Raw genomic sequence first — 26,365 nt, forward strand, 5'->3', positions numbered from 1 at the left:
AATAACATGTAGAATAGGACAATAAAATGAATTTTTTTTCGGGAATATAGTTTATTTGCGCCCGCGCAAGGGCCACAAATGACACTACAAGGGAGCAAATAAACAATATTCCCGAAAAAAAATTCATTTTATTATCATTATTATCAATATACAAGGCCAAATCACACCTAGATAGCTAACACATTTAATGAAGTTACCATTTTCAATAACACAAGTACTTCGTCGCAAAGAAAATTTTACACGATACTATTGAGGCCTATATCTTATTTTGTAGTTACCATATATAAAAAAGCTAGCTGCAGTGACTCTAAAAATAATAAGTAATGGCTTGATTCATGGATAATAATCCTTTACAAACCTACATTCCCCCCCCCCCCACTTTTACAGAAAAAATAAAGAATCAATAGGAGAAGAATCCCTTAAGCCCCCCCCCCCCCTAGCCTGCGTGGCAGGCGTCGTTAGTTTCTAGCGCGCGTATGGGAGAAACGCGAAAGGCGCGAGAGGGCCACGCGCGGCCTTCTCGCGATCGCGCACTCTTTTACGCGCGCTAAAAACTACACAGACGCCTGCTACGCAGGCTACCCCCCCCCCCACTTCAAGTCACTAGTCAGCCCCCCCCCCCCCCCCCCCCCGTTGGAAAAATGCTCCGCCGTCCATGCTTTAGCTAAATTATCCCTAGCGCAGTTACACAATTCATGCGAACGATGTTTCGTTTCTCGCAAAACAACAAGAAGTTGAAGATGAAATGTTCAACATGACACGAGCATGGGACAAAGAAAAATTCTGAGTCCCCGACGGGAATCGAACCCATGGCCTCCCAGATACCGGTTGGGCGCTCTAACCAACTGCGCTACGAGAGACTCACATATCAACCTAGTAAATGGCCCAGCTCACCACGAGTCTCTCGTAGCTCAGTTGGTTAGAGCGCCCAACCGGTATCTGGGAGGCCATGGGTTCGATTCCCGTCGGAGACTCAGAATTTTTCTTTGTCCCATGCTCGTGTCATGTTAAACATTTCATCTTCATTATTTATTACCGATCTTAAAAATTTACCATCTTTGTTATTTGCTACAAACTTGATGATTTCGACATTGCTGATCCTAGCGGTGTGCGGGACGTTGCCACATATCAACCTAGTAAATGGCCCAGCTCACCACGAGTCTCTCGTAGCTCAGTTGGTTAGAGCGCCCAACCGGTATCTGGGAGGCCATGGGTTCGATTCCCGTCGGGGGACTCATAATTTTTCTTTGTCCCATGTCTCGTGTCATGTTGAACATTTCATCTTGTCGGAAAATATTCCACGTATAATTGATTATTAATTTAGACCGTAACGCAATGCCACGAAATATTAACTATTATACTGATTATTATTAAACAAAAAGGTTTTAACTCGTAGATTTCGTGACATAATTTCGCAACAATGTAAACAAAGTCCGTAGTTTATTACTGTAAGAGAACTGATGTAATTGCACGCGTATAGCTAGCTAAATTAGGGAAGAGAACGTGTTATTGTGAAATATGAATTAAATTTAGTAATATTACAATACTTAGGCTTGGGATTTTACAGTATTCGTGATCGTGGGGAAATTACTAGTTTCGCAAGATATGATATGAAAATTGTAGTAACGTATATTGTAAGATCAGATCGTGTTAGAATTGTTAACGTAAAGAACTACTGGATTGTTAGATTGTTGAATCGCTAGATTGTTGGATTGTACTTGGAAATAAATCTGTAACGAAGAAATACAGTCTCATACAGTCCTCTTGATTGTTGACCAGCGACTGCGGGATTTACAAAGATTCCGCGACATCTGGTCCCACGAGCCGGAGAGACTTCGAAATGTCAAGCGAACGAAGGAGGCGAGCTGGCCATAGAACCTATCTGAAGAGTATTCTTCCTGAAGTGGACGAGTGTCTGGAGAGCGACAGTGGAACATCGAAAGCCGAACTTGTCAAATGGAAAGCCACCTTGAAGGAGCAACTGGACAAGATCCTTCCACTGGACGCAACAATACTAGATCAAATAGTGGAAGACGAAAAAGCAAGTGAGAAAGACGTGGCTGACGAAGTCGAGCATAGCGGACGGCTCAAGGCAGACTTGACGTTCAGATTGGCCGCGATAGCAGAGAAATTAGCCGATGAACCGCCGCCATCGTTGCCGCCATCGTTGCCCCCACCGCCACTGCAACAGCTCCAACCAGTGCAGAGTAGCGCCTCGAAAACAAAAGTGAGGTTGCCCAAACTGGAAGTACGAAAGTTTGACGGAAAGCTGCTCGAGTGGCAAGAGTTTTGGGATTCGTTTGAGAGCGCCATCCACAAAAATGAATCACTGGAAGACGTCGACAAGTTCTCATATCTCAGAGGACTTCTTGTTGGACCTGCAAGAACGGCCATCGCGGGATTCGCGTTGACATCCGCCAATTATGAATCTGCAGTGGAATTGCTTAAGAAACGCTACGAAAAAAAGACGGCAATCCAGCGAGCTCACGTAAACGAACTGTTAAACGCTCAACCAGTGTTTAATGAAAGAGACGCCCCACGACTTCGCGGCCTGTATGACTTTCTGGAGACGAAATACAGAGCCTTACAAGCCCTTGGTGTGGACGAGAGTACGTATTCAGCAATCGTGGTTCCATCGATCTTGGAAAAGCTGCCACATTCATTACGGCTTACGATAACGAGAGGAAAGGAGCATCAGGAATGGAACTTGACGGACTTGCTGAATGCCCTGGGAGACGAAGTTGAACTCAGAGAAGAATACAATGACAGCACACGTCACAGTCACGCAAGAGACTTCCGGAAAAGGGGCGATTTACCTTCCACAACCATGCACGTGGATTCTGAAAAGGAAATGAACTGTGCTTTCTGCTTAGGACGGCACCAACACGAAGAATGTCGCAAGATTCAGGACGTCGAGGAACGTAAGAAAATATTATTTAAGTTTGGTCGATGTTTTAAATGTTTAAGAAGGGGACATTTATCGAAAGACTGTAGTTATCGTAAAGAAGTAGTTTGTAAATACTGTAATGGAAGGCATCATTCAGCACTTTGCATCGCCTCCCAAGGGAACGTAAAAACGTCAGAAACCCAGCGGGTCCCGGGAAATGTAGAGCCAGTGGGAATTGGAAATAGTATGCACGTTGGGACGGGAAAATGCGTCGCTTTACAAACCGCCCAGGCCCAAATAGCGGGTAAGGGTTCCTCAAGGGTCCGGGTACTCTTTGACACCGCGAGTCATAAATCGTTTGTTACATCACGAGTTGTGAAATCGTTTGAATTAGGAACTCTTAGGCGGGAATGGTTGACTGTAAACACTTTCGGGCAAAGGGCTACGGGATCCAACTTGAGGGATGTTGTCGGGATAGATTTGACCCCGGTAGGGGGAGGGAAGGTCATGAGAATAGAAGCGTATGTTGTTCCCGAAATTTCTCACGTGCACAATGAACATCTGGAGATTGCGCGCAAAAATTACCCGCACTTGGTGCAAATATGGCTATCGGACGTTTGCAAGAGTAGTGAGCAGTTAGAAATAGACTTGTTGATAGGGGCAGACTATTTGTGGAGTTTTCAGACAGGCAACGTGGTACGGGGGGAGGTTCATGAGCCAGTTGCGGTAGAAACAGAATTAGGTTGGGTTATTTCGGGTCCATTAACTTACAATCAGTCAGCAGATAGAGAGCGGGTGGTTCAGGTAAACTTCATAGGATGTGACAGTGTTTCCCCAGACAACAGTTTAGACAGAAATATCCAAAGGTTGTGGGACTTAGAAACCCTGGGAGTGAAGGAGTGTGACGGAGTGTACGAAGAGTTTATGGATAACATTTCCTTTAACGGCGCTAGGTATTCAGTAAAACTACCCTGGAAGGAAGGACACGATAGTTTACCTAGTCATTACGAGCTAAGCTTGTCACGTATGAAGAGTCAGATAAGAAAGCTTAGAAAGGAGCCAGAAATACTTGAGGAGTATAGCGCAGTTATGAAGGAACAGTTAGATTCAGGAGTTATTGAGACAGTCACGCAATTAGAAAAGGCAGAACAGGTCCACTATATACCGCACCTGGCGGTCGTGCGCCGAGAAGCGAGCACAACCAAAGTTCGTGTTGTGTACGGGTAGTAACGAAAACGAAGACCCCGAAAACGAAGACCTAAGACCTAAGACCCATACGAAAACTAAGACCCGTACGAAAACTAAGACCCATACGAAAACTAAGACCCATACGAAAACTAAGACCCATACGAAAACTAAGACCCGTACGAAAACTAAGACCTAAGACCCATACGAAAACTAAGACCCGTACGAAAACTAAGACCCATACGAAAACTAAGACCCGTACGAAAACTAAGACCCATACGAAAACTAAGACCCGTACGAAAACTAAGACCCGTACGAAAACTCAAACCCATACGAAAACGAAGACCCGTACGAAAACGAAGACCCGTATATACGAAAACGAATACCCGGCAAAAACCAGCGTTACCCAGAGTTGCGTGACCTTAATAATAGTGACAATAATATTGAAGCAGACTGAGCGTACTGAGAACGTACTACTGAAATCGAAAATCAATGAGCGCTTTACATTTACATGGAGTTTTCGGTGAGAATTTTTCGACAAATGGAACGTTACAGTTACTTCAACACGTAAACGGAATGAAAAGATGCTGTTCCTTTTGAAAATTCCATTCTGATAGCACTGCGGGAGCCTAGGTCACACATGACTTGCCAAGGTTTTTAATCTTTTGGTCGGGGAAATGAGACAAATACAAATATGGTCAAATATCGTGTGACATTTGTACTCGTTTTGCGCGATGTTTGTACTCTACGAATTAGTGTTGGATTGGAATAATATTGAAGCAGACGAGTACTGAGAACGTATCGATCAAGTTTCATTGAAATCCTACATTTTGAAGTGAGTACGCCTCGCTACGCGCTACATGAGTAAAATTAAAACATCTTGGCAAGTACGCCTGTCGGCCCCGGCAAATGAATGAAAGGTCACTATTGATATGACTACACATAAGAAGCACTAACAAAAACTTTATTTACTAAGCAAAAAACAGATGACAGGCCTACACAGACTCCTATTTCGTGACATAAATTTGTACAAAGTAAGCCGTTCGGTTAAATTGGATTTGGTCGTCCAATTTATTTTGACGCCTCAAAGATGTTGCACTATGCTCTGTCAGTTGTATTATAAGGAGGCGATTTTAGCTAGGTTAAGTAGAGTCGAAAGACTGCCGCTCAGCAGATGTGAAGAGGTGATAGATCGGCACAGTTTCCCGTTAGTACATTTTGACACCTGTATTAATTTTTTTCTCTCCGCACCCTTCTACGCGGATGTAAAAGGAGAAATAATAATTGGGTAGCGAAGTTTATTTAAGCAAGTATTGTGCGCGAGAAGATTTCGATACGGTGCATTACTGCTGGGGGACTTTGGCTGTCTCTTCTGTGACGCAGAAGCAACCGTTTTCGATCAGGTTTTAGTTTTCGATCAAGTCTAGACTTTTGATCAGTAGTACTTAGTACGCTCAGTCTGCTTCAATATTATTCTGTCATTATTATTAATGTCACGCAACTCTGGGTAACGCTGGTTTTGGCCGGGTCTTCGTTTTCGTATATACGGGTCTTCGTTTTCGTACGGGTCTTCGTTTTCGTATGGGTCTTAGTTTTCGTATGGGTCTTAGTTTTCGTACGGGTCTTAGTTTTCGTACGGGTCTTAGTTTTCGTATGGGTCTTAGTTTTCGTACGGGTCTTAGTTTTCGTACGGGTCTTAGTTTTCGTATGGGTCTTAGTTTTCGTACGGGTCTTAGTTTTCGTATGGGTCTTAGGTCTTAGGTCTTCGTTTTCGGGGTCTTCGTTTTCGTTACTACCGTTGTGTACGACGCTTCCGCGAAGATAGGAAAGGAGGGGACTTCCCTAAACGACTGTTTACATGTGGGACCATCGCTAAAACCCCTTGTTGTTCGATATTTTGCTTAGGTTTAGAGAGAAAAGGGTGGCACTGATAGGGGATATTGAGAAAGCATTTCTCAACATCGAGGTAGACGAGGGAGATAGAGATAGTCTCAGATTTCTGTGGTGCGAAGATGTACACAAGCCCGATAGCAAAATTATAGTGTATCGCTTTTGCCGCGTAGTTTTCGGATTAAATGCCTCGCCATTTTTGTTGAACGCCACGCTGAGATATCATATCTCGAAGTACAAAGACGAAGATCCCGAATTCGTGAGAAAGATGCTTGAGAGTTTTTATGTCGACGACCTGGTGACTAGCCTGCGTTGCAGACGAACAAAACCCCGGTATAGTGCGTCTGCGAATTACTGCACAAAAGCTTGTTCCGGCCCCCCGCGTGTTACCAGGGATTTCTATAATAACCTCTGATTGGCTTTTGAATAGGGCCGTTCTTTCGTGCGTCGTAATTGGTCGAGTGCATCATGAGAAACCATAGTTACGCGTTCGATGAATACCAGATACCAGATACAGTAAAACGTTCTTGTCATTAATTTGTAAATTTGCCGTTCTGTATTGGAATTGTTCATCCAATCTATTTCGCTTTTCACTTGTTTAGAAAGGGCACGATATGCTGTCAGTTGTATTATTTGGAGGCGTTTAAAGTTGAGTAGAGCCATAAGGCATTGGTCTGCACGGCTTTCCGTTTGTATATTTTGCCCGGATATTTTGACACCTCTGTTTTACATTTGTCATATGTAATTACTATCGCGGTTAGTCTTGGAACATTCATATTTGCAAGATATTTTTTGAGCTTATGAAATATTCCCTCTGGTCCTAAATTTTCCGTGAAGATGTCGTTTGCATTCTGCATTTGTAATGCCGGGTCCGGCTGTTTATTGTGTTGCAAGGAGTGTTGCTTCTCATCACGGATGACGGATGTTCGTTGTGTGACATTCTTTCACCACAAGACAAATGTAGATTATTCAACAATTTATACCATGACCTTTTTGCTTGTCAGTTGTGTTTGCTTCTTGTCGTTATCGTTGTTTTCTTTTTTTATCAGATAGTTCGAACCGGCTGCTTTTTTACCGCTTCAAACGCTAATTCTCACCGATCTGGTCCGATCTGCCGTGATCGCCGCCAAGTTTGTTTTGTATCTGGTCTTCGTCGAAAGCGTAACTATGGTTTCTCATGATGCACTCGACCAATTACGACGCACGAAAGAACGGCCCTATTCAAAAGCCAATCAGAGGTTATTATAGAAATCCCTGGTAACACGCGGGGGGCCGGAACAAGCTTTTGTGCTCTAATTCGCAGACGCACTATACCGGGGTTTTGTTCGTCTGCAACGCAGGCTACCTGGTGACAGGCGAGAAGAATTCAACCGATGCGTTCCATTTGTACGAGACGTCAAAACAGCGAATGGCAGCGGGAGGTTTCAGGCTGCGAAAATGGTTGACAAATGACAAGGCGTTGAGAGATCGCATTGAGCAGAATGAAGAGAAAGAGAGGTCAGAGAGCAGCACATCGGACGCTAGTGATGGAGAGGAAACCTTCGCAAAAATCGCGCTCGGATCGGGATCGGAAATTAAGAAGGGATGCAAAAAGGTCTTAGGTCTCCCATGGGACTTGGAAAGGGATAGTATTCCGTTTAGTTTTGAGAAGCTTATAGAGCGGGCGCAAAAAATGCAGGCAACAAAGCGCAATTTGTTAAGTTTGCTGGCAGGGTTATTTGACCCCCTGGGACTTATTAGCCCCATGATTGTTCCGATGAGGATGCTTTTTCAAACACTTTGTTGCGAAAAACGGGATTGGGACGAGGAGCTTGAAGGGGAATCAAAAAAGAAATTCAGTGAATGGGTGGCGGATCTTTCCAAAATTGAAGGGATTTCAATCAACCGATGTGTCTATGAAAATCCAAAACAAAGGGTTCTCGAATGTCAGCTGCACGGATTTGGGGACGCGAGCACAAAAGCTTATTGCGCTGTAGTGTACCTAGTTTATGCTACAAATGAGGGGATTTTTGCAAAACTGCTAGCCTCGAAATCCCGGGTAGCACCCGTTAAGACGTTAACTATTCCGCGATTAGAGCTCATGTCCGCAAGAATTTTGGCCCAACTCATGCAGACCGTAAAGAATGCATTAGAATCCCAGCTGGAAATAAGTGGTACCAAGTACTGGTTAGATAGCAAAACAGCGCTCTGTTGGATACAAAACCGGGGGGAGTGGAAGCAATTCGTACGCCACCGGGTGAATGAGATTTTGAAATTGTCACACAAGAAAGATTGGGGGCACTGTCCTGGTGAAGAAAATCCAGCAGACATTGGCTCACGGGGAGCGCTAGGATCGAGACTTAAGAACGAGAAACTTTGGTGGTGCGGGCCGAAATGGTTAACCCAGACAGAAGACGAATGGCCATCGACGATAGAAGACATGGACACACCCGAAAGTCAAGAAGAACTTAAAAAGACAGCCAATGCGATGGTGGTGGAAGTAGAGTGCTTGCCGAGTGTTGCGAATGTTGTGGACATCAACAGGCATGGAAATCTAGAGAAACTACTCAGAGTGACCGCGTTTGTGTTCCGCTTCATAAGAAATGTACGCAAAAACCGAGACGGGAAGGCCAAAAGAAGTGGAAGATTGACAAAGGAAGAACTGACCGAGGCCGAACGTGAATGGTTGAAAGCAACGCAAGCTGATTTGCGAAGTCAGAAGAATTTCCAGCAGCTAAAAACCGAGCTAGGCGTAGTAGAGAGTGAAGGCATTCTAAGATGTGTTGGAAGACTGGTTAATTCAGACCTGGAATTTGATGCGCGCAGACCAATTGTCCTCCCGAGAGATCACGCGTACACAACTATGGTGATAAGAGATTGTCACGAGAAGGTGATGCATGGTGGTGTGAGAGCGACGCTCGCCGAAGTGAGGTCGAAGTATTGGATTCCTAAGGGTAGGCAATGCGTAAAGAAAGTTTTGAGTACATGCGTAACATGTAAACGCTTCGAAGGTCAAGCTTACGGCGCGCCGCAGACAGCAGCTTTGCCAGATTTTCGCGTTAGGCGGGCACCAGCGTTTTCGAAAGTAGGCGTGGATTTTGCTGGACCGTTTTATGTTAAAGCGGCTACAGGAGGTATGAATAAGGCTTACATTGCATTGTTTTCATGCTGTGTAACGAGAGCGATTCATTTAGAATTGGTTGAAGATTTGTCTGCTGAAGCCTTCAGGCTAGCGTTAAGGCGATTTACATCGCGAAAAGGCACGCCAACGCTTATTGTTTCAGACAACGCCAAAACATTTCAAGCGACTGAAAAAGCGCTTAACAATCTTTTTAAACATCCAGAGGTAGCCAGCGAATTAGACAGGAAGAGAATAGAGTGGCGATACAATTTAGAAAGGGCACCCTGGTGGGGAGGTTTTTTTGAGAGAATGGTTGGAAGTGTGAAAGCGTGTCTTAGAAAGGTGTTGGGTAACGCGAGATTAAGTTTTGCCGAGTTGTCAACAGTACTAGTAGAAGTGGAGGGGACGTTAAATTCACGACCACTAACGTACGAGTACGATGAGGTTGAGCATGAAGTCTTAACACCCTCGCACTTAATTTATGGTAGGAAAATCCAGTCTATGCCAGATGAGATAGCTGAGGAACCAGAAGAGAATGAGAGTAGTTGCTATGAAAGGTTCAGGTATTTGACAGAAAGGCTAACACATTTCTGGAAGAGGTGGAGGAACGAGTATCTAGTAAACCTTAGAGAATTTCACCGCGCAAAATCAGGTCGTGCAGTTAGGCAAGTTAAAGTTGGGGACGTAGTTGCAGTTTTTGAAGAGAACAAAAAGAGAGGAAAGTGGAAATTGGCAGTGGTAGAAAGTCTTATCACAGGTAGAGATAGTGTTGTCAGAGGCGCAAACGTAAGAGTCATTGCCAAGGGAAAACCTGTGCGCATTTCCAGACCTGTTCAAAAGCTGTACCCCATAGAAGTCCAAAGTACCTTTGAAGGGAGGAATCAAGTTAGGATTAGGCCGGTAAGGGAACACGCTAGGCGAAACCCGACAAGATCGGCTGCTTTAGATTCTAGATGGAAAACAAAACAAATGCTTGACTCGTAGGCGAGTCAAGGGGGGAGAGTGTCGGAAAATATTCCACGTATAATTGATTATTAATTTAGACCGTAACGCAATGCAATGCCACGAAATATTAACTATTATACTGATTATTATTAAACAAAAAGGTTTTAACTCGTAGATTTCGTGACATAATTTCGCAACAATGTAAACAAAGTCCGTAGTTTATTACTGTAAGAGAACTGATGTAATTGCACGCGTATAGCTAGCTAAATTAGGGAAGAGAACGTGTTATTGTGAAATATGAATTAAATTTAGTAATATTACAATACTTAGGCTTGGGATTTTACAGTACTCGTGATCGTGGGGAAATTACTAGTTTCGCAAGATATGATATGAAAATTGTAGTAACGTATATTGTAAGATCAGATCGTGTTAGAATTGTTAACGTAAAGAACTACTGGATTGTTAGATTGTTGAATCGCTAGATTGTTGGATTGTACTTGGAAATAAATCTGTAACGAAGAAAGACAGTCCTCTTGATTGTTGACCAGCGACTGCGGGATTTACAAAGATTCCGCGACACATCTTCATTATTTATTACCGAGCTTAAAATTTATCATCTTTGTTATTTCCAACAAGAAGTTGCTCTCTTTGTCTCTTCGCCTTGTCCATTTGCTTCTAAATCCGATTTTTTTGGCTGCATTTTGTCACATTTACAACCAATGGACTTTGATTTTTCCGTCCGAACACAATTCGCTCTGAGTAAAAAAACTGTTCGAGGCTGAACTTTAAAGCTTGCTGTACGCTTGTAACCGCGTACGCGCCTGAATGGTTTTACCGCGTCAGCGACGTTTATTGGTTAAAATTAATTGGATGATGAACCGAGAACCAATCAGCTGCAGGGCCGTTAATGCATTAACGGCCCGCTGGGAGTCATTTGCGGCCCGCAAAGCGCGTGTTTTAACTTATTTAATAAAAAACAAATACTCTAGGGAACATCGCATAATCTGAAAGGGCAATTTACATACAAAATTGAAAGGTCTATTTTCTCCATACTCTAAGTGTGTTTCTCGAGAACATTTTGTACTCTCAAGCTTCAGGAGTTATACAATTACCGGTTTTATAGCACGTCCTGGACAAGAACGGGTACATGCATTAGCACTTTAAAAACATGTTCGGAGGCCTAGCATGCTGTACGCTTCCTTATAGAGTCCAATTTCGCCGAATTCACATCGCTTTTATCTTGTTCATCCTGTGCTGTGTAATTAGCGTGCTCTTGTTGTTCTCTGTAAATGGTATTTTTACAAGTACGTCGAGCCCTCGGGCTACAGAGTTCAACAAGCTGAACAAGACCCTGCGGATAAAAGATGTCAAGCGAGTGGGAAACTACAGCTCAGCTTGCCGGCTGCCGAATTTGGATCCGTTTCATCCAAGCATACAAGAATTTATAAAAGATCTTGGCCAACTGCAGTGTAAAGGAGAGAGGTATTCCACCTTTATTAACAATGTGCTTGAAGTGAAGGGGGACGGCATATCTTCAGTACGATACAGAACAATTGATAGACCCCGCGGAGGTGATTTTAAGGTTGTTCTTTCCAATCCCAAGAATTTATCGAACCTGGCGAAGCCCACAAGTGAAGGTACGGTTGAAAATCATGCTGATAATGGTGAGATATTTTTAATTTCTTTTTCTTTAAACCTCGGTCGTTTCTTTGAGAGGCTTAGCCTTAATTTTAGACGTCTGAAATTCAGGCTCTGACCAGCTAAGAGCCAAAAGTTTGTGCCCTAAGTTACTCCTGTCAAAATAATTTAAAACGCATAAAATATACATGTTATGGCTGGATTTTAAAATCGAACCACATTCGAACCCACCAAAAAACTGCTTTTATTTGTTTGGCTTTGTTTCACTAGCTGCGTTCGATTTTTTTGGAAACCAGTCAATTTACGAATTCTTGAACAATATCGAACACTTCATCGCACAGGCCGGAAAATTTTAAAAACCGACTGTGTGTTATTGTAATCTTTCACTGATGTTTGAGTGAGTGCAGTGGTTTTGTACATCTGATGATTTTAATCATTCATTATTTAAAACTGACAATTAGCAGATGTCTAAACATAGCAGCAGGCAGAGATTACCAGGATAACAGTGGCTAACTTTCATCGCTTGGTTACCTTCTGTTGCGAAAAACATTCCCGAAATTCCGATCCTAAAATTCCGGAACCAGTCGAACCGAGAATTTCTGGACAAAACAGACCAAATATGAAGGCTGTCCAGTTGGTTCCGAATTTTACTTCAGTCTTTACTTCAGTAGATTTTCACGGATATGGGGCACAGATGAAATTAATACAAAGTAAAATGATTTATTGTACAGGTTTTTACCGCTTTTAATTATTCGTACGCGTACGGTAACCCAGTAATTAGATATGTTTCGCATAAGCCGAAGCCCACTTCATATGCTAATGATCCACTATTAGTGGATTTAGCAGAAATACCCTGGAGACTACCCTTTCCTTTGTTTAAAGGACGTAAACAGAACTTTGTTGGGCAGATTGTTAAATTGTCGTTTTAAAAAAAAAACAACCTAGCAGTTGGAAACTTATGGCGTCATTCGGCCAGTCGTTGTACAAGTCGTTGCAGAGGCACGTTGTGCTATTCAATCTCTATTTCAACCGAGTTCCCGCAAAAGTAAAGTTGAGTGAACATAAAAAGCGTAAGATGTTTTGAAAGTATTTTTCATTAAAAGTTAACCGTGACTCCAGTGGGAATATGACAAAGAATTCGAAAATAAAGATGAGTTTGTGTACGTGAGGTAACACGAAACATGGATGAGCGCATACATACACGGTTTGAACGAATTTTTTTTTATCAAAGACTGCGAGTCATGGCCGAACAGTTAGTTGTTGTTGTTGTTGCTTTTCTTTTTCGCCCGTGGCATTTCTGCGCAAAATAGAGCGCTTTCATTTTTCATTTTCATTTATGCGATCTAAGTCACAAGATCAACGTCACCGTGCAACCAGTTTTCGTCAGCAAAAAACTGGAACAAGAGCTTAAACCAAAAGAACTCAAGCCAACGATTGTTAATCACCATTGCGTTGTTTATTCTTTTTCATGTAATCTGTGTGATGCGGATTATGTCGGGTACACAGCCCGACACCTACACAAACGCATTGCTGAGCACAAATCATCGGCGATTGGAAAGCATTTCAAAGAATCTCATGGCGATGTGAACCTCCTAAAGGAAAACCAATTTCGTGTCCTGAAAAAATGCCGAGGAAAATTTGACTGTCTCATTTACGAGATGCTATTCATAAAGAAACTGCGACCAAATTTGAATACGCAGGCGGACTCTATACGTGCTAAACTCTTTGTTTGACATTGAACATTTTTCACTTCACAACTTTTATTAATTATTCTCTATTGTCTATTTTTTAGTATTTATACATTTAATCACATATTTTCTTTGCTTGATAATGACGTTAAGTCAACGTCGAAACGTCGTGGTCTTTTTAGAATTTTTTAAACGGAGTTTATAATGTTTTTAGGTAATGTATTATCGCAAATTTTTATTGTAAAGTGTTCATTTTAATTGACAAGAAAATGATTGTCTTGAACAAAAACAACGGCTTGTGCATGTTCCTTTGCAATCAAAACTAGTCTCCTGGGTATTCTACTAAATCCACTGATAGTAGATGATTAGCATATGTAGTGGTCTTATGCAAAACATCTCTATTAAGGAGGCTCGATGTAGTTTTTTTAGCCGAAGAGTGGTTGTTTTGAAATATAAAATTATCTAGGAAGCCAATGTTCGATTTTTGTCAAAATACACCATAATGATCAAATATGACCAAATTTTAATTTTTTACCCGTCACTTAGTCACAAAGGTTACCATAGCAACCATTGACGTTTTCTTTTGTTTACAAACAAGCTTGATTTTCTCGAAATCTAGATTAACTCTTGCTGTTTATTTTTTGATATGTTAAAGTTTAGTACATTGACTTACTGTCGACGAAATTTCAGAAAAATCTGTAAGAGCATTTTCAAGTAAATCAAGAATGAAATTTTCAGAAAAACCCCGTTTTAATATAAAATAGGCGCTTTTAAATTGTTTCGTATTTTTTGAGTGCAGTTACTCTCACTGAAATATAAATACTTACACCATCAAAGACCATTAACTAAACGCGAAAGACTTTTTGCCTTAATTTGTTAAAATATATCGACTGCTGATTGTAGGAAATTATAAGAAAATACCAAAAACTTCATTCTTGATTTACTCTAAAACGCTCTTACAGATTTTCCTAAAATTTTGTGTACAGGTAGTCAATCTACTATACTTGAACATATCAAAAAATAAATACCAAGTGTCAATCTAGATTTCGAGAAAAACAAGCTTGTTTGAGAACAAAAGAAAACGTCAATGGTTGCTATGGTAACTTTTGTGACTAAGTGACGGGTAAAAAATTAAAATTTGGTCATATTTGATCATTATGGTGTATTTTGGCAAAAATGGAACATTGGCTTCTTTGATAATTTTAATTTTCAAAACAACCACCCTTTGGCTAAAAATACTACATCGAGCCTCCTTAAACACAATAATGCTTTGAGCAATTCTGCAAGATAGACACAGTGATGTGAACACAACAAATGACCATTTCACATTTTACTCGTACAGATTCTGTTCATTTCTCGCCAAAAAAAAACTCAATTTCAAAACCGTCTACACGTGATTTAAAACACTCGAGAAAGTTTTGGAGACTTCGAAACTACTCAATGTTCTGTAAACCCCCCGGCTGCCTGCCCAATGCGTGTAAGAACTGCGGCATTTCGCTTTCCCCACATAAGATTCTTGATTTTCTTACTAAGATTACATCAACCTGTGGAAAACACGTTTTTGAAATAAAATGTACTGAAACTTTCTTTCGTGTTACAAGATTTTATCCAATCATGAGACTCCAAAACAATGGCCAAGAAAGGCTTTTAATTTTCCATGTTTCCAAATAGAAATTTTGCTGTTTTAAAACTCAGAATAAATTTCATTAAAAGGGGATTAATAAGTCAAGTGGAGAGAAAACCTAATGAAGAAGTGATAGTAGATTTTCATGTTTTAGCCAATGGGATAGACCGTTTCAACAATTACTCAGACGACATTCTCTATTTGTTAATTGTTGCACTTCTATCTTTATTGGAAGTTTATGTCTTGTCAAACTCTTCTTGTACAAAGTTGTTCTCAGAGATTTTCCTCAACATATCAAAAAGTAACATAAGATTCATTCTAGGTGGCAACTCTATTCAAAATCGGCGAAATAACACAGATTATCTTTGTTCAACAGAACCATTTATGGGAAAGGCGACAGTAAAAGCGGACTTTGTCCGAGTCGATGTCGTTACCAGATGCGGGGAAACCAAGAGTGACGTACATATGCAGGTGTCACCAAAAGAGGAAGTCTCCAAAAGACCCGTGAAGCCTGGCGGTATTCCACTTGATGTTGCTCTCATCATGTACGACTCCACCTCGGCGGCTAATTTCAAAAGAAAGATGCCTAACACTTTGGAATATTTGACCAAGAACCTCAACTCGGTTTTGCTGGAAGGTTTGTTTGCTAAAAATGTTAATTATTGTAGCTATTGTTTGTTGTTGTTGTGTGGATTGACTTAATCAACAGAAAGTGATCAAACGGAGATAATACTCCTATAGATTTTCTTCTGTTGTGCGTCTCTAATGAATTATTTCTGAAAAGTCTCGGAACTTATCTTTCCTCGTCTGATTACCGTGCATCAGCTGTGACGCAAATAACCAGTAATTTACGCGAAAAGTACGCGAAGACCGTAGGAAAATTTTGTCGCGCTATTGTTTTGCCCTTTGAAGTGTGCCGGTTTTCCTAACCAGTCACCTCTACTAACTATGGTTAAATACAACATCTAAAGCTCTACGCGCCGCTGCGTATTCTATACAGTTTCATGATTTCTTCCCCTGCTTCCCTCAGGTCATACAAACTTGTTTTATAACTAAAAAATTGCCCACAAGGGGAGATGCTTTCAGTTTAGATTGTGGTTCGATCTACTTATTACTTTTTTGTTTTCCCTTTTGCATATTTTATTTGATGGAACGCCAGCAAATCTTAATTTTTCTTGAAATTGCCACTCGCTTCATCAAGGTATTGAATAAAGCCTGGTTTTACTAGCGACGCAAGCACAAGCGCAAGCATTAGCACAATCATACAAAAAGGACACATTTTGATCCATGTTCTTGTGCTTGCCGTAAGCACAAGCACAAGGATAAAACTGCAAGGCGCTTGTGCTTTTGCTTGAGTCGAAGCCGTTTTCACGGTGAATTAATTAACAATTATTCGCCGAAGTCGAGGGGATTATTCAACAATAATCACTGAGCCTGAGGCAAATAATTGTTTTAGTATAATTTTTAGAGGTGATCATCAAGAACTTTAAAAATAACAATAGCAAACAAGAAAACAGCAAACACAAGTGTTCACTTGCGTACAGTATGTTGCCCTATTTCCCGGACACCCCTATTTCCGGACACTTCGACTTAAAAATTTCGTATATGGTCGTAACATTAAAATTAAGTTAAACAAAAAGTTCAGAAGACTTAGCGATTAGTCTGCTTTCGTTTGCTCTTTTTTCGGCCGAGCTGTGCTCCGTTTAGAGGGGAAAATTCAAGTTTTCGTGGAGGTAGGTAAAAATTATTTTCTTCGTAAATCCGATTTTTACAGCGCGTCAAACTACATCGTTTCAATAAAGCGCTCTGCTCTCGCAAAGTGCGCGATATATTATATTTATTTATATATTAACGTAAAGGTAAAAGGACTAGGTTTATCAGCATATAATAAATTTTCAGTTTTCGCTCTTAATTTCCGAGCACGGTCACCAAAGAGTTAAGTTGAATTTTTGATGAGGTGTGCCTAATTCCGGACGCATACCTACAGCAAACTTGTTTACCTATTTGAAAACAATTTTATGGAATAGGTTTTGAAAAACAAGCATTTTTGTAACTGTCTGTGCTGTATTAAAGCTTCGATACCTGTTTTGGTATTGATTAATCTTCCTTGGCGAACTTCGTTTCAAGTGGCCGAAACATTCGCTGAACATTGTTTATGTCAATGGCCTGATGATTTCCTCGCTAAAATTGAAAGAAAAATGCTTTAAATTTTGCCTGAAAGACAATTTTTCAAAAGAATAATCCTTTATTCAGCCCTAATGACTTATATTTTGCCATGATCGGGAATAATATTTCCGAGAGAAAGGGAGTATTTTCCTCGTAACGATCGTCCGGAATTAGGGCAACTCGTCCGGAATTAGGGCACCGAATTTGACCAACTCTTTCCATGATTACAAAGAAGCCAAAGAGATTTAGAAGATAAAACTCCACGACCTACTTACCAGCAGTGGAAGCTACATTGTGGGTAAGTTTCAGCTCGTAAGTGCTGTTTTGAAGTAAGATATTACGGTAAGTGCAAAAAGTGTCCGGTAATAGGGCAACATACTGTACGGTGTAAACCAGTTTAAATCATCGATTGCAATCAGAATTTATTTAGTTAAAGCAATAAAACGGAACAAAACAAACACAATAAGAAAGATAGATGTCCGTTACCTTTGTATGATTGTGGATGACTTCTAAGCGAATGTGCGAATCCTCTTAAAATGAGTAGCTCCGGTGAGAAGAGAACTAAATAATGTTTGCTCAATCGATCCGACTGAGTTTCTCATCGATCGCCAAAACCGCCGTGTTTACGATCATTTCTAATGCCTTGAGAACCATCTCTTGAAAATATTTTCGGTCCAAAAGTCTTGGTAGTTAATTTGAAAAATTCCCAATGTTTAAATTATCCGGGACTTGGACTGGTTTCTTTCAAATCAAAGAAATTTTCATTCAGCAAAAGCGGCCATGTTTACTTTCCTGGATGTCAAAGGTGGCGTGGCTAAGTAACCAAGCCTTCAAAGCTATAATCACCTCGCGCGGGGTGATTATAGCCTCATAAGCCGAGCTTCTCGACCAATCAGAATGCTTCAATTCTTATAATCACCTCTGAAATTATACTAAAAGCTGTTATTCTTGCGCTTGTGCTTGCGTCGCTAGTGAACACCAGGCTTATCGCCTAACATGAATACTACATTTTCATTCGTAGGCGAGACAATTGTAGGCGATGGTACAACTGCTCAACTCTGTGCAATGCTCACTGGGATAGCTGAAAAGGCACAACCTGAAGCAAGACGAAGCGAGCCTTCATCAGACTCAGTTGATAAATGGAGGTGGATTTTTAAAGATTTTAAACAGAAAGGATACACAACTTTATTCTCAGAGGACTCTCCGCATTACGCATCGTTCAATTACCGTTTGTACGGCTTCAGAGACCCGCCCACTGACCACTACGCCAGGCCGTTTTGGTTGGAAGCAGAGAAGTTTATCGACGGTTATTGTATCGGTAGCAGAGCTTCTCATAACATCTCATTGGAATATTTGTTAAGTTTCTACCGTGCGTACAAAGATAAGCCAAAGTTTTCTCTAATAACGCATGCAGTTATCTCTCACCAGGATCTGAACCCGATTGGTTACGTCGATGACGATTTGAAAAGCATTTTACAAACCTTTGAGAAAGAGGGCTTTCTGAAAAACACTTTGCTGATTATATTCGGTGACCATGGAATACGATTTTCTGGACTGAGAAAAACAATTCAAGGTAAATTGGAGGAACGTCTTCCATTTATTTCTCTCACATTTCCTAAATGGTTTATTGAGAAATACCCAGACCTACACAGCAATCTTGTCCATAACTCCAAAGTATTAACCACGCCCTTTGATGTGTACGCTACACTTCAACACCTCCTGTCTTACCCTAATTACCCAGACGGGATTACGACTGGTCAAAGCCTGTTTAGCAAGATTGACGAGGGCAGCCGCACATGCGAGAATGCAGGTGTTGAGGAACATTGGTGTCCTTGTCTTAACTTGGAAAAGATTTCTACAGATGAGCCCTTGATCAAAAATTTGACGGAGTTTGTGGTCAAGTTTATGAACGATTTAATGTTCCAAAAGTATCAACTAGGAAAGCTATGTCACAAACTGGTATTAAAGGAAATCAAAAGTGCGTTTCATGACATGCCAAATGAAAAAATGCAGTATTTTGCAGAAAGTAAACGCGATGACGAATGTGATTCATGCGGGTTAGTACTCGGTGACAAATCTACCAATACACTGGCCGACGACACATTGTATCAGTTGCAGTTTGAAACTTCACCTAATGAAGGATTTTACGAAGCTTCTGTAAAAATGAAGAAAGGCGTTCCTTCACTTGCGGGCGATATAAGTCGTATCGACGCTTATAAAGACCAACCGTACTGTATCGCGGAGAAATTTCCCCTCTTACGGAAGTACTGTTACTGCACTTAAAAGCCTGCAAGATAGATGTACTGCATAGTGCAATAATGAAATCTATTAACACAAGGGAGCGTGAAATTAAGGTTTGGAGTAACAGGATATAATACGGTAAATAACAACACAAAACAACCTGAAAGCTAGTTAAGTCGTCCGGTTAGTGCAATTCAGGCTTAGTGCTCCTCTCAATCGGTTCACTGGTCTTCCATAAGGCGACTCTGAGCTGTTTTCTACTCGCAAATGTCAGGTTGTCAGACAACCGTGTGTGTGACTGCCCGTCACATCAATCTGCTTCTGCGGGTTAGAGGACATCTGAGCCGCACCTTTAACATTTGACAAGTTTGAACTTGGTGGCAGAAAGCGGCCGGAGGGAGGTGGGTGGGGTTGGGAATAGACTCCGACTGAGCAATTTCTCTTTTGCTATTAAGTCCGTGGCCGCTGCTTCGCCAGTAGAATACAGCTTATTCGAGAAAAGTTGACGGAAAAAAAAAAAACACAAAAGTGCACGCGACAAGACCGAAAGGTGGTCTGGGTATTCACTGGAATTTTGCATATTGACCTTGAGGAAATGTTCAAGTTTGTATTTTTGCACGTGAAGAATTTGTTTTTCCACTCAGAAGGCCTTTTTCTGTAGTTTTACGTTTACTGTAGCTTGTCTTTGGGGGTCCTTTGAGTTTTGAAAATTCTTCTAAAATTCAGCGTGGCTAAAAGTACTTTGCATGTTTCAACGTGTTTGAAGAGAAAGAAAATGAGCTAATTCGCGTTTGTTCAGCACGTGTAGTAGCCCTTTACTTCTCCCCATAATTCCTTTCGGTCTAGTCGCGTGCACTTTTGTGCTTTCCGAAAACCTTTCTTCAGTTTCTTGAGTTAGCTGTGTCGTGCTCGCTTGCTTTCACGTTCGTCCCCACATTATTTTAGTCTAGTCTAGCCTTATTATAGTCTAGGTCGGGAAGGGCTATTATCAAGATTTGGGGGCTTATTTGGGTGCAGGCTTGCGTTACTCTTATAGTTAAGTAAACGTGCGAGAATTCCCTCTCATCCCAGAGGACTATGATAGCATCACCGCGAGTATACTGGTAGATATATTCCGGAAAAAGAGAGGAGCATACAAACAAACGCTGAAGACAATTTCACTGGTTCTCTCTAATTTATTGCAAAACTTTTTATCACACATTTACAACGTACAAAGCTCAAAGTCTTGTTTTTCGTCCATTGCAGCAGAATGCACAAAATACTGAACGGACAAAACGTAACTCAAGACCATTTTACTGTAATAAACAGTTTGCAAATAGTCCGTCATATCACTGAGCGATTGTATGTATTCAATGTGGAAAAAGACATTTAAAATTAAGCTCGACACTTCGATTGAGTCACTTTTTCATTTGACTGAATAATGTATCAGTCAAAGCGAGATCATCCCCCCTGGGCAACCCCCGAGCATTTGACCGCTACTGAGGCCCAGATAGTGGGGAATTTAAATTTTGATCGAACAGAAGCCCGAATTGAGCGGGCATTTGATCGTCGACAAAATGTGTTATAAACTATAAAACGCTAGCGTGCTAAAGCCCGTGGAGTAAGTATTTTGTTACGTTAATGTAAAGAAGTTTCAACGTACCAGTTTACCTAAAAAAAATGCTGATTAATATGGCATGAGTGTCCGTTTAGACCTAGTGTTAACGAGAAAACCCAACTCACAATGACATTTCAGCCTCGACCGGTGGGGAATTTGACCGTGCGTTTGGCCCACAAAGTGGGGAATTTGATCAGACATTTTGAAAAAAGTCGAATGCCCGGGGATTGCCCAAGGGGGTCATGATCTCGCTTGGAATTAACTGAAAAAAAACAACAGAATATACAATTAAAGAAATAGTCATTCAGTTTGCAGCGTCCATCCTAACATGCTTCCATAAGACTGGTAATGTCGTCCACGAGATCAAACGGTTCGGTGGGGGGCAAGTAGCGCTTTACGGGAAATCCTCGATGATCCACTAGAAACTTCTCAAAGTTCCACGAGATGTCGTTACTCCTCACAGGGGACCACAGGATCGTAGTTTCCCATGATGGAGTGATGACCCCACCAGGGAGGAGACAGCGTGACTACAAAGTGTAAATTGAGCATACCTTGTTAGTGGATAGCCTCCTACGCAGACGTTCTTTGGACTCGTCACGCGTTCCTCCCCCACGGAGGAACGCGTGACGAGTCCAAACAACGTCTGCGTAGGAGGCTGGTTAGTGGATTGATTGAATACATTCGAAGTTGCGTCTTGACTGATAACCCCACCAGGGAGGAGAAAGCGTGACTACAAAAAGTAAATTGAGCATACAGTGTAAGTGGACTGACCGGTTAGCTCAGTTGGTAGAGCGCCGTACTGTCGTGCGGGAGGTCTCGGGTTCGACTCCCAGACCGGACCAACACTCTGGGGGTTCAAATAATTGAGGAGAACGTGCTGTCTTTGTAATTAAATCTGCAAATGGTTAGACGTTCTAGTCTTCTCTAGGCCCCATCTCCTGCATCTTCAGTGGACGTTAAAGAACCCACACACTCATCGTAAAGAGTAGGGCACGAAGTTCCCGGTGTTGTGGTCTGTTCTATATTCTATGAGTTAGGTGGTGGGGTGAGATCATACACATGGACAGATATGCTGATGTCCTGTCTCATTCCATAAATTCTAATTGTGAAGCGCATTGAGCTTTGTAAATGCGCTATATAGGAACCTATATCATTCATTCATTCATTCATTCGGTATAGCACTACGGCTTTTAGCGAGCGCTTTCTTTCAGGGTGTTTTCTAAATTGAATAAACCATATTCGTATTCTCGGTATTGGACTGGAACTACATTGTAGCGTGCAATGGAGGCTAATGCGGGGGAATAATCATTAGAAAAAGCTTCATTTGCATTTGAAAGAATTCCCCGCATTAGCCTCCACCGCAAGCTAGTTCCAGTCCAATACCGAGAATACGAATATGGTCTATTGTTGACTATGTGTCGATCACTTTCAGCAATCACATCGGCAAGTACAGAGTACTTTTTGGGAATCGGATATTCAGATGGTGACCTCTGTGTTTGTGCGTGGGTCTAAGCTGGACAGCATCACTTATCACTCTTGTGCTTATTTTGGAGGACGCTTCAAAATTATTAATTCCACATATCGTTTATCAGATCGTAATGTCTTTTGTCACTCATCAACATTGCGTAATAGCTATATGATCTCATTGCATGTTCAGCACGTGATTTACATACAGTACGCTCAGTAGGCGTATTGAACAACATTTTTGGGGAAAGTGTTCTTTGCATATATTGTTTGTACAATTTCTTTTTTGCGCGTATATCTAACATTGTTCCCTTTTTAAAGCGATCTTTCGATTGTCGTAAGCATTTGTGTAGAGGGGATATGGTTCCAGCATCACATGGTCTCACTGTCACGTTTAAGTGGTCTAAAACTAATCAAGCCGGTTCACGTCGTTTGCTTTTGCCCATTCGCCCTTGTGCCCCGTAAAGATGTTTCATCGTATGTGTGTTCATATTCCGGCGTCACCCACGTCTCCTGCATTTGTCCTCCCGGTAACCCTCCTAGAAGGGTTACCCTTCTAGAAGGGTCAAAAGATCACCCTCCTTTACATATGTTATCCCTAGGGCTCGCCAAAAAAAAAAATCCACGGAAAACTGAACCCGTTAAATTCGCACTGCGTCTTGTACTCTTTGATACATTTAAGAAGCAGTTCAACGGCCTCAGGCGCCCATGTCCATAGCCTGTGTACAGCCGTCCCGCTCCCCTCAAAAAAATCGCATTTTTTTTTAAATGCTTACGACAATCGAAAAAGTATCGTCCCGGCTTGGATTTGCCTCTTTTGCCGGCATAGTTCTCCGAAATAATTCTCCAGGTTTATAACTGTGCGAAGCCATGTTTGAAGTAAACAGGAATGTGACAGTAATATGTTCGTCCTAAACCTGACCATCCTAGGAGGGTAACCCTACCTTAAATTAAAATTTAATATAAATAAACAAAAACTTGACCCTCCTGGAAGGGTAACCCTAGCAAGCACCCTAGGGTTACCCTCCTCTTAGGGTAACCCTACCTCGCATGTAAACGAAACCGGGAAAACAATAGAGGAGGGTTACCCTCCTAAAAGGGTAATCCTTCTAGAAGGGTTACCCTCCTTCCATGTAAACAGGCCTTTACATATAGTACCGGCTCAGTAGGCGTATTGAACATTATTTCAGTATTGATTTTTGGGGGAACGTGTTCTTTGCATTTTATTTGTACAATTTCCTTTACTCATCCCTCCCACCCATATGGTGGGCAGAGAGCTTTATTTCTTTAGGGTTTAATCGGGTTTTTGTACTATTGTGAAATAAATCTCTCTTTACAAACAAATGGTGTGTTCTATTTTGTCACTTGTCAGTTCGTATAGATATCTCGGGGGAATTAAGAATAAAAGAATCTACAATGGAATCCACACTGTGTATTGTATAATTATAGTATTTCACTTTCGTTTTTTTTGAATGGGTGGTTCGATCTTTCATGATATCACAACCTCGGCCTTCGGCTCACTAGCGACGTAAGCACAAGCACAGGCACAGGCGTAACAATAACAGCTCTTATTTCACCGTGAAAACGGCTTTGACTCAAGCAAAAGCACTAGTGCATTGCAGTTATATGCTTGTGCTTGTGCTTGCGGCAACCACAAGAACAAGGATCAAAATTTGTCCTTCATGCGTGATTGCGCTTATGCTTGCCCTTGTGCTTGCGTCGCTAGTGAAAACCAGGCTTTAATTACAATATTTAAATATTTTAAAAGCGCTCATTTGTTTGGGATAGAATGTACAAATGGAGGTTTTACGAAAAATCCTTTTCCCGTACCTAACTCGCGCTTCTCCTTAGGTCTTTTGATTAGTCACGCGCAATACTCACTCGCTTCGCGCTCCCCCCTAACGGATAGATTTCAGCCATTTATAGAGAGCTATATTACTACAGTAGCAAAAACATAAACATACATGGTCCTAAATGACGCTAGGAAATAACCCAAATTACCTTCAAGAAAGTGTAGATTTGATCTTCGTTCTTGCCATTGACTTGGATCTTCTGAAAGAGCGGAAAATTCGGCTCAAATCCATTGCCCGGCCTGACGTATTTCAATCCATTCAAGATCTCTCGAGCATTCGCTCCGGGCTCCTGGTACATGAACTGATTGCATGGAAACGCCAACACGGAGAATCCACACTTGTACTTGCCGGTGGAAAACTCTCTCATTAGTGCATTCAGATGAGGGTACTGTACAGCGTACCCTCAGTAGGTCGCCACGTTTAGCACAAGGCTAACTTCGCCGCGGTACTTGCTCAACGAAACTGCCGTTCCATTCAGAAACTTTGTGGGGAAGTCGTACAAGGAATGACTGACATCTCGAGTACAATTCGTCCACGTTTCTTTGCTTGCCTCGGCTGCATAACCAGCAAAGAGGTACAAAAGGAAAGCGAACACAGGAGGGCGGGCCATCACGACTTGCGTCGTGATATGAATTCAAATGCTCGCAATGCGTTACGCAACTTATAAACTATCCTGACTCATGCGCACTGTGAAATACGGTGTACGATGATCGATGAGTATCAAAAACTACATGAAATCTGGAAAAACACGAAAAAACTTGAAATACGCGAAAAACCAGGCATAACTAATCGATGATCAATGACATCAATTGGTAATCGATGAGTAATCGAAGGGTAATCAGTTGATTAGTCATTGATTATTGGCGATGATCAATGAGTAATCGATGAGTAATCGAAGCTCAAAAATTTTGTGGCCTATCGATTACTCATCGATGACATCGATTACTCATTGATGTGGTTGATTACCTATTGATGTTATTGATAACTCATCGATGACCCATCGATTAAACTCATCGACTATTATACTGCACACAAGACACATTCCTTGCTTTCTTGTACCATTTTTTTCTTTTGTGATTTTTTTTTATAACTGGCGTTCCTGTTGACGAAATTACGCCTTCATAAAAGGTCAAATAACCTTCCGGCATGTCGAGACGTGAAGTGCTAATCACAAAAACAGATGATCACTTTATCCAACTCATTATTTAATAATAAAAAAAACTGAACAGGAACCAGCCAGTCTGAAAATGAAACTAACAAGTACGCTGACAACGACTACGTGGTTATAGATTTGTTCCTGTTGATGTTTGTCAGCAAAGTAAAACTGCTTTGGCTTAGGGAAACAGCCGTCATAGGCAGTAACATTACGCACCGGAATGAGGTGATATCGATGAGTAATGAATGAAATCAATGACTAATCAATGGAATCAATGACTAATCGATGCAATCGATGACTAATCGATAACCAAAAATTTTGTGGCCTATCGATTAGTCATCAATTACTCATCGATCATCGGCAATAATCAATGACTAATCAACTGATTACCTATTGATTACCTATTGATTACTCATTGATTTTATTGATGCCATTGATGTCATCGATTAGTTATGCCTGGGAAAAAATCTTGAAAAACGCGAAAAAATCTTGAAAAACGCAAGAAAACTGGAAAAACCAAAACAAATCTTGAAAACGCCATAAAAAACTTGAAAATCACGCGAAAATCTTGATAAATATGCTGAAAGCTTGAAAATTATCATGAAAAGGTCATATGAGATATTGATCTCACGTGACACGACGTGCTTGTTGAATAAATGTCTGTTTGACCAAACACGACTCCCGTTGGTCGGTTAACCTTCAGTCTGTTTAATTAAGGATTTTTCCTTCTCTAGATGACTAGAGCTGTTTCTGTAAAAATATTAATGTCAGTTTGTTTGCTAGTTCTGTGGCATTTTTAGTTAAGAGTCGTTTGTCATTCCTATAAAAGAGTATTGTTGTCTCACCCTGTAACGTGTATCGGATCCCCCGGGGGGAAGGGTACTCCCTTATAAGGGCTTAACGAGGACGTGCGGCCAGATGGGGTATAAGT

At 41.3% G+C, this 26,365-nt stretch overlaps 2 protein-coding genes, 1 long non-coding RNA gene and 2 pseudogenes across 5 annotated transcripts in view; 3 read left to right on the forward strand and 2 right to left on the reverse strand.

The window, feature by feature from the left end:
* LOC144652686 (uncharacterized) overlaps window positions 1-26,365 on the reverse strand; it is a 207,603-nt gene that overhangs the window by 13,887 nt on the left and 167,351 nt on the right. The window lies entirely within an intron of this gene.
* On the forward strand, window positions 1,841-7,938 carry LOC144647932 (uncharacterized; annotated as a pseudogene).
* LOC144650313 (uncharacterized) lies at window positions 7,769-10,092 on the forward strand. The gene has a single exon (XM_078509963.1). It carries the CDS (start codon window positions 8,043-8,045, stop codon window positions 10,044-10,046), a length of 2,004 nt encoding a protein of 667 aa, XP_078366089.1. The 5' UTR covers window positions 7,769-8,042; the 3' UTR covers window positions 10,047-10,092.
* On the forward strand, window positions 11,538-19,406 carry LOC144652563 (uncharacterized). 2 transcript variants are annotated; one of them, XM_078512615.1, is made up of 3 exons: window positions 11,538-11,644; window positions 15,334-15,594; window positions 18,145-19,406. In XM_078512615.1, exons 2-3 carry the CDS (start codon window positions 15,342-15,344, stop codon window positions 19,404-19,406), a joined length of 1,515 nt encoding a protein of 504 aa, XP_078368741.1. In that variant the 5' UTR covers window positions 11,538-11,644; window positions 15,334-15,341. The 2 variants fall into 2 exon arrangements, with proteins under 2 accessions (XP_078368741.1, XP_078368742.1); XM_078512616.1 differs by having other exon boundaries at window positions 11,586-11,671.
* On the reverse strand, window positions 20,526-24,943 carry LOC144652635 (glutathione peroxidase-like; annotated as a pseudogene). The gene is made up of 2 exons (XR_013570568.1): window positions 24,427-24,943; window positions 20,526-21,488 (listed from the first exon to the last, which is right to left on the reverse strand). The product of XR_013570568.1 is annotated as a glutathione peroxidase-like (transcript).

The sequence above is a fragment of the Oculina patagonica genome, chromosome 4 (genome assembly GCF_052425735.1).
Source record: "Oculina patagonica isolate OP01 chromosome 4, crgOcupat, whole genome shotgun sequence".
Lineage (NCBI taxonomy): Eukaryota > Metazoa > Cnidaria > Anthozoa > Scleractinia > Oculinidae > Oculina > Oculina patagonica.

Bases quoted from the DNA above. Each gene is read 5' to 3' on its own strand.
- LOC144650313 (XM_078509963.1), top strand. From the start codon at position 8,043: ATGTCCGCAAGAATTTTGGCCCAACTCATGCAGACCGTAAAGAATGCA.
- LOC144652563 (XM_078512615.1), top strand. From the start codon at position 15,342: ATGGGAAAGGCGACAGTAAAAGCGGACTTTGTCCGAGTCGATGTCGTT. The intron at 15,595-18,144 runs GTTTGTTTGCTA...TTTCATTCGTAG, and splicing joins CAACTCGGTTTTGCTGGAAG to GCGAGACAATTGTAGGCGAT.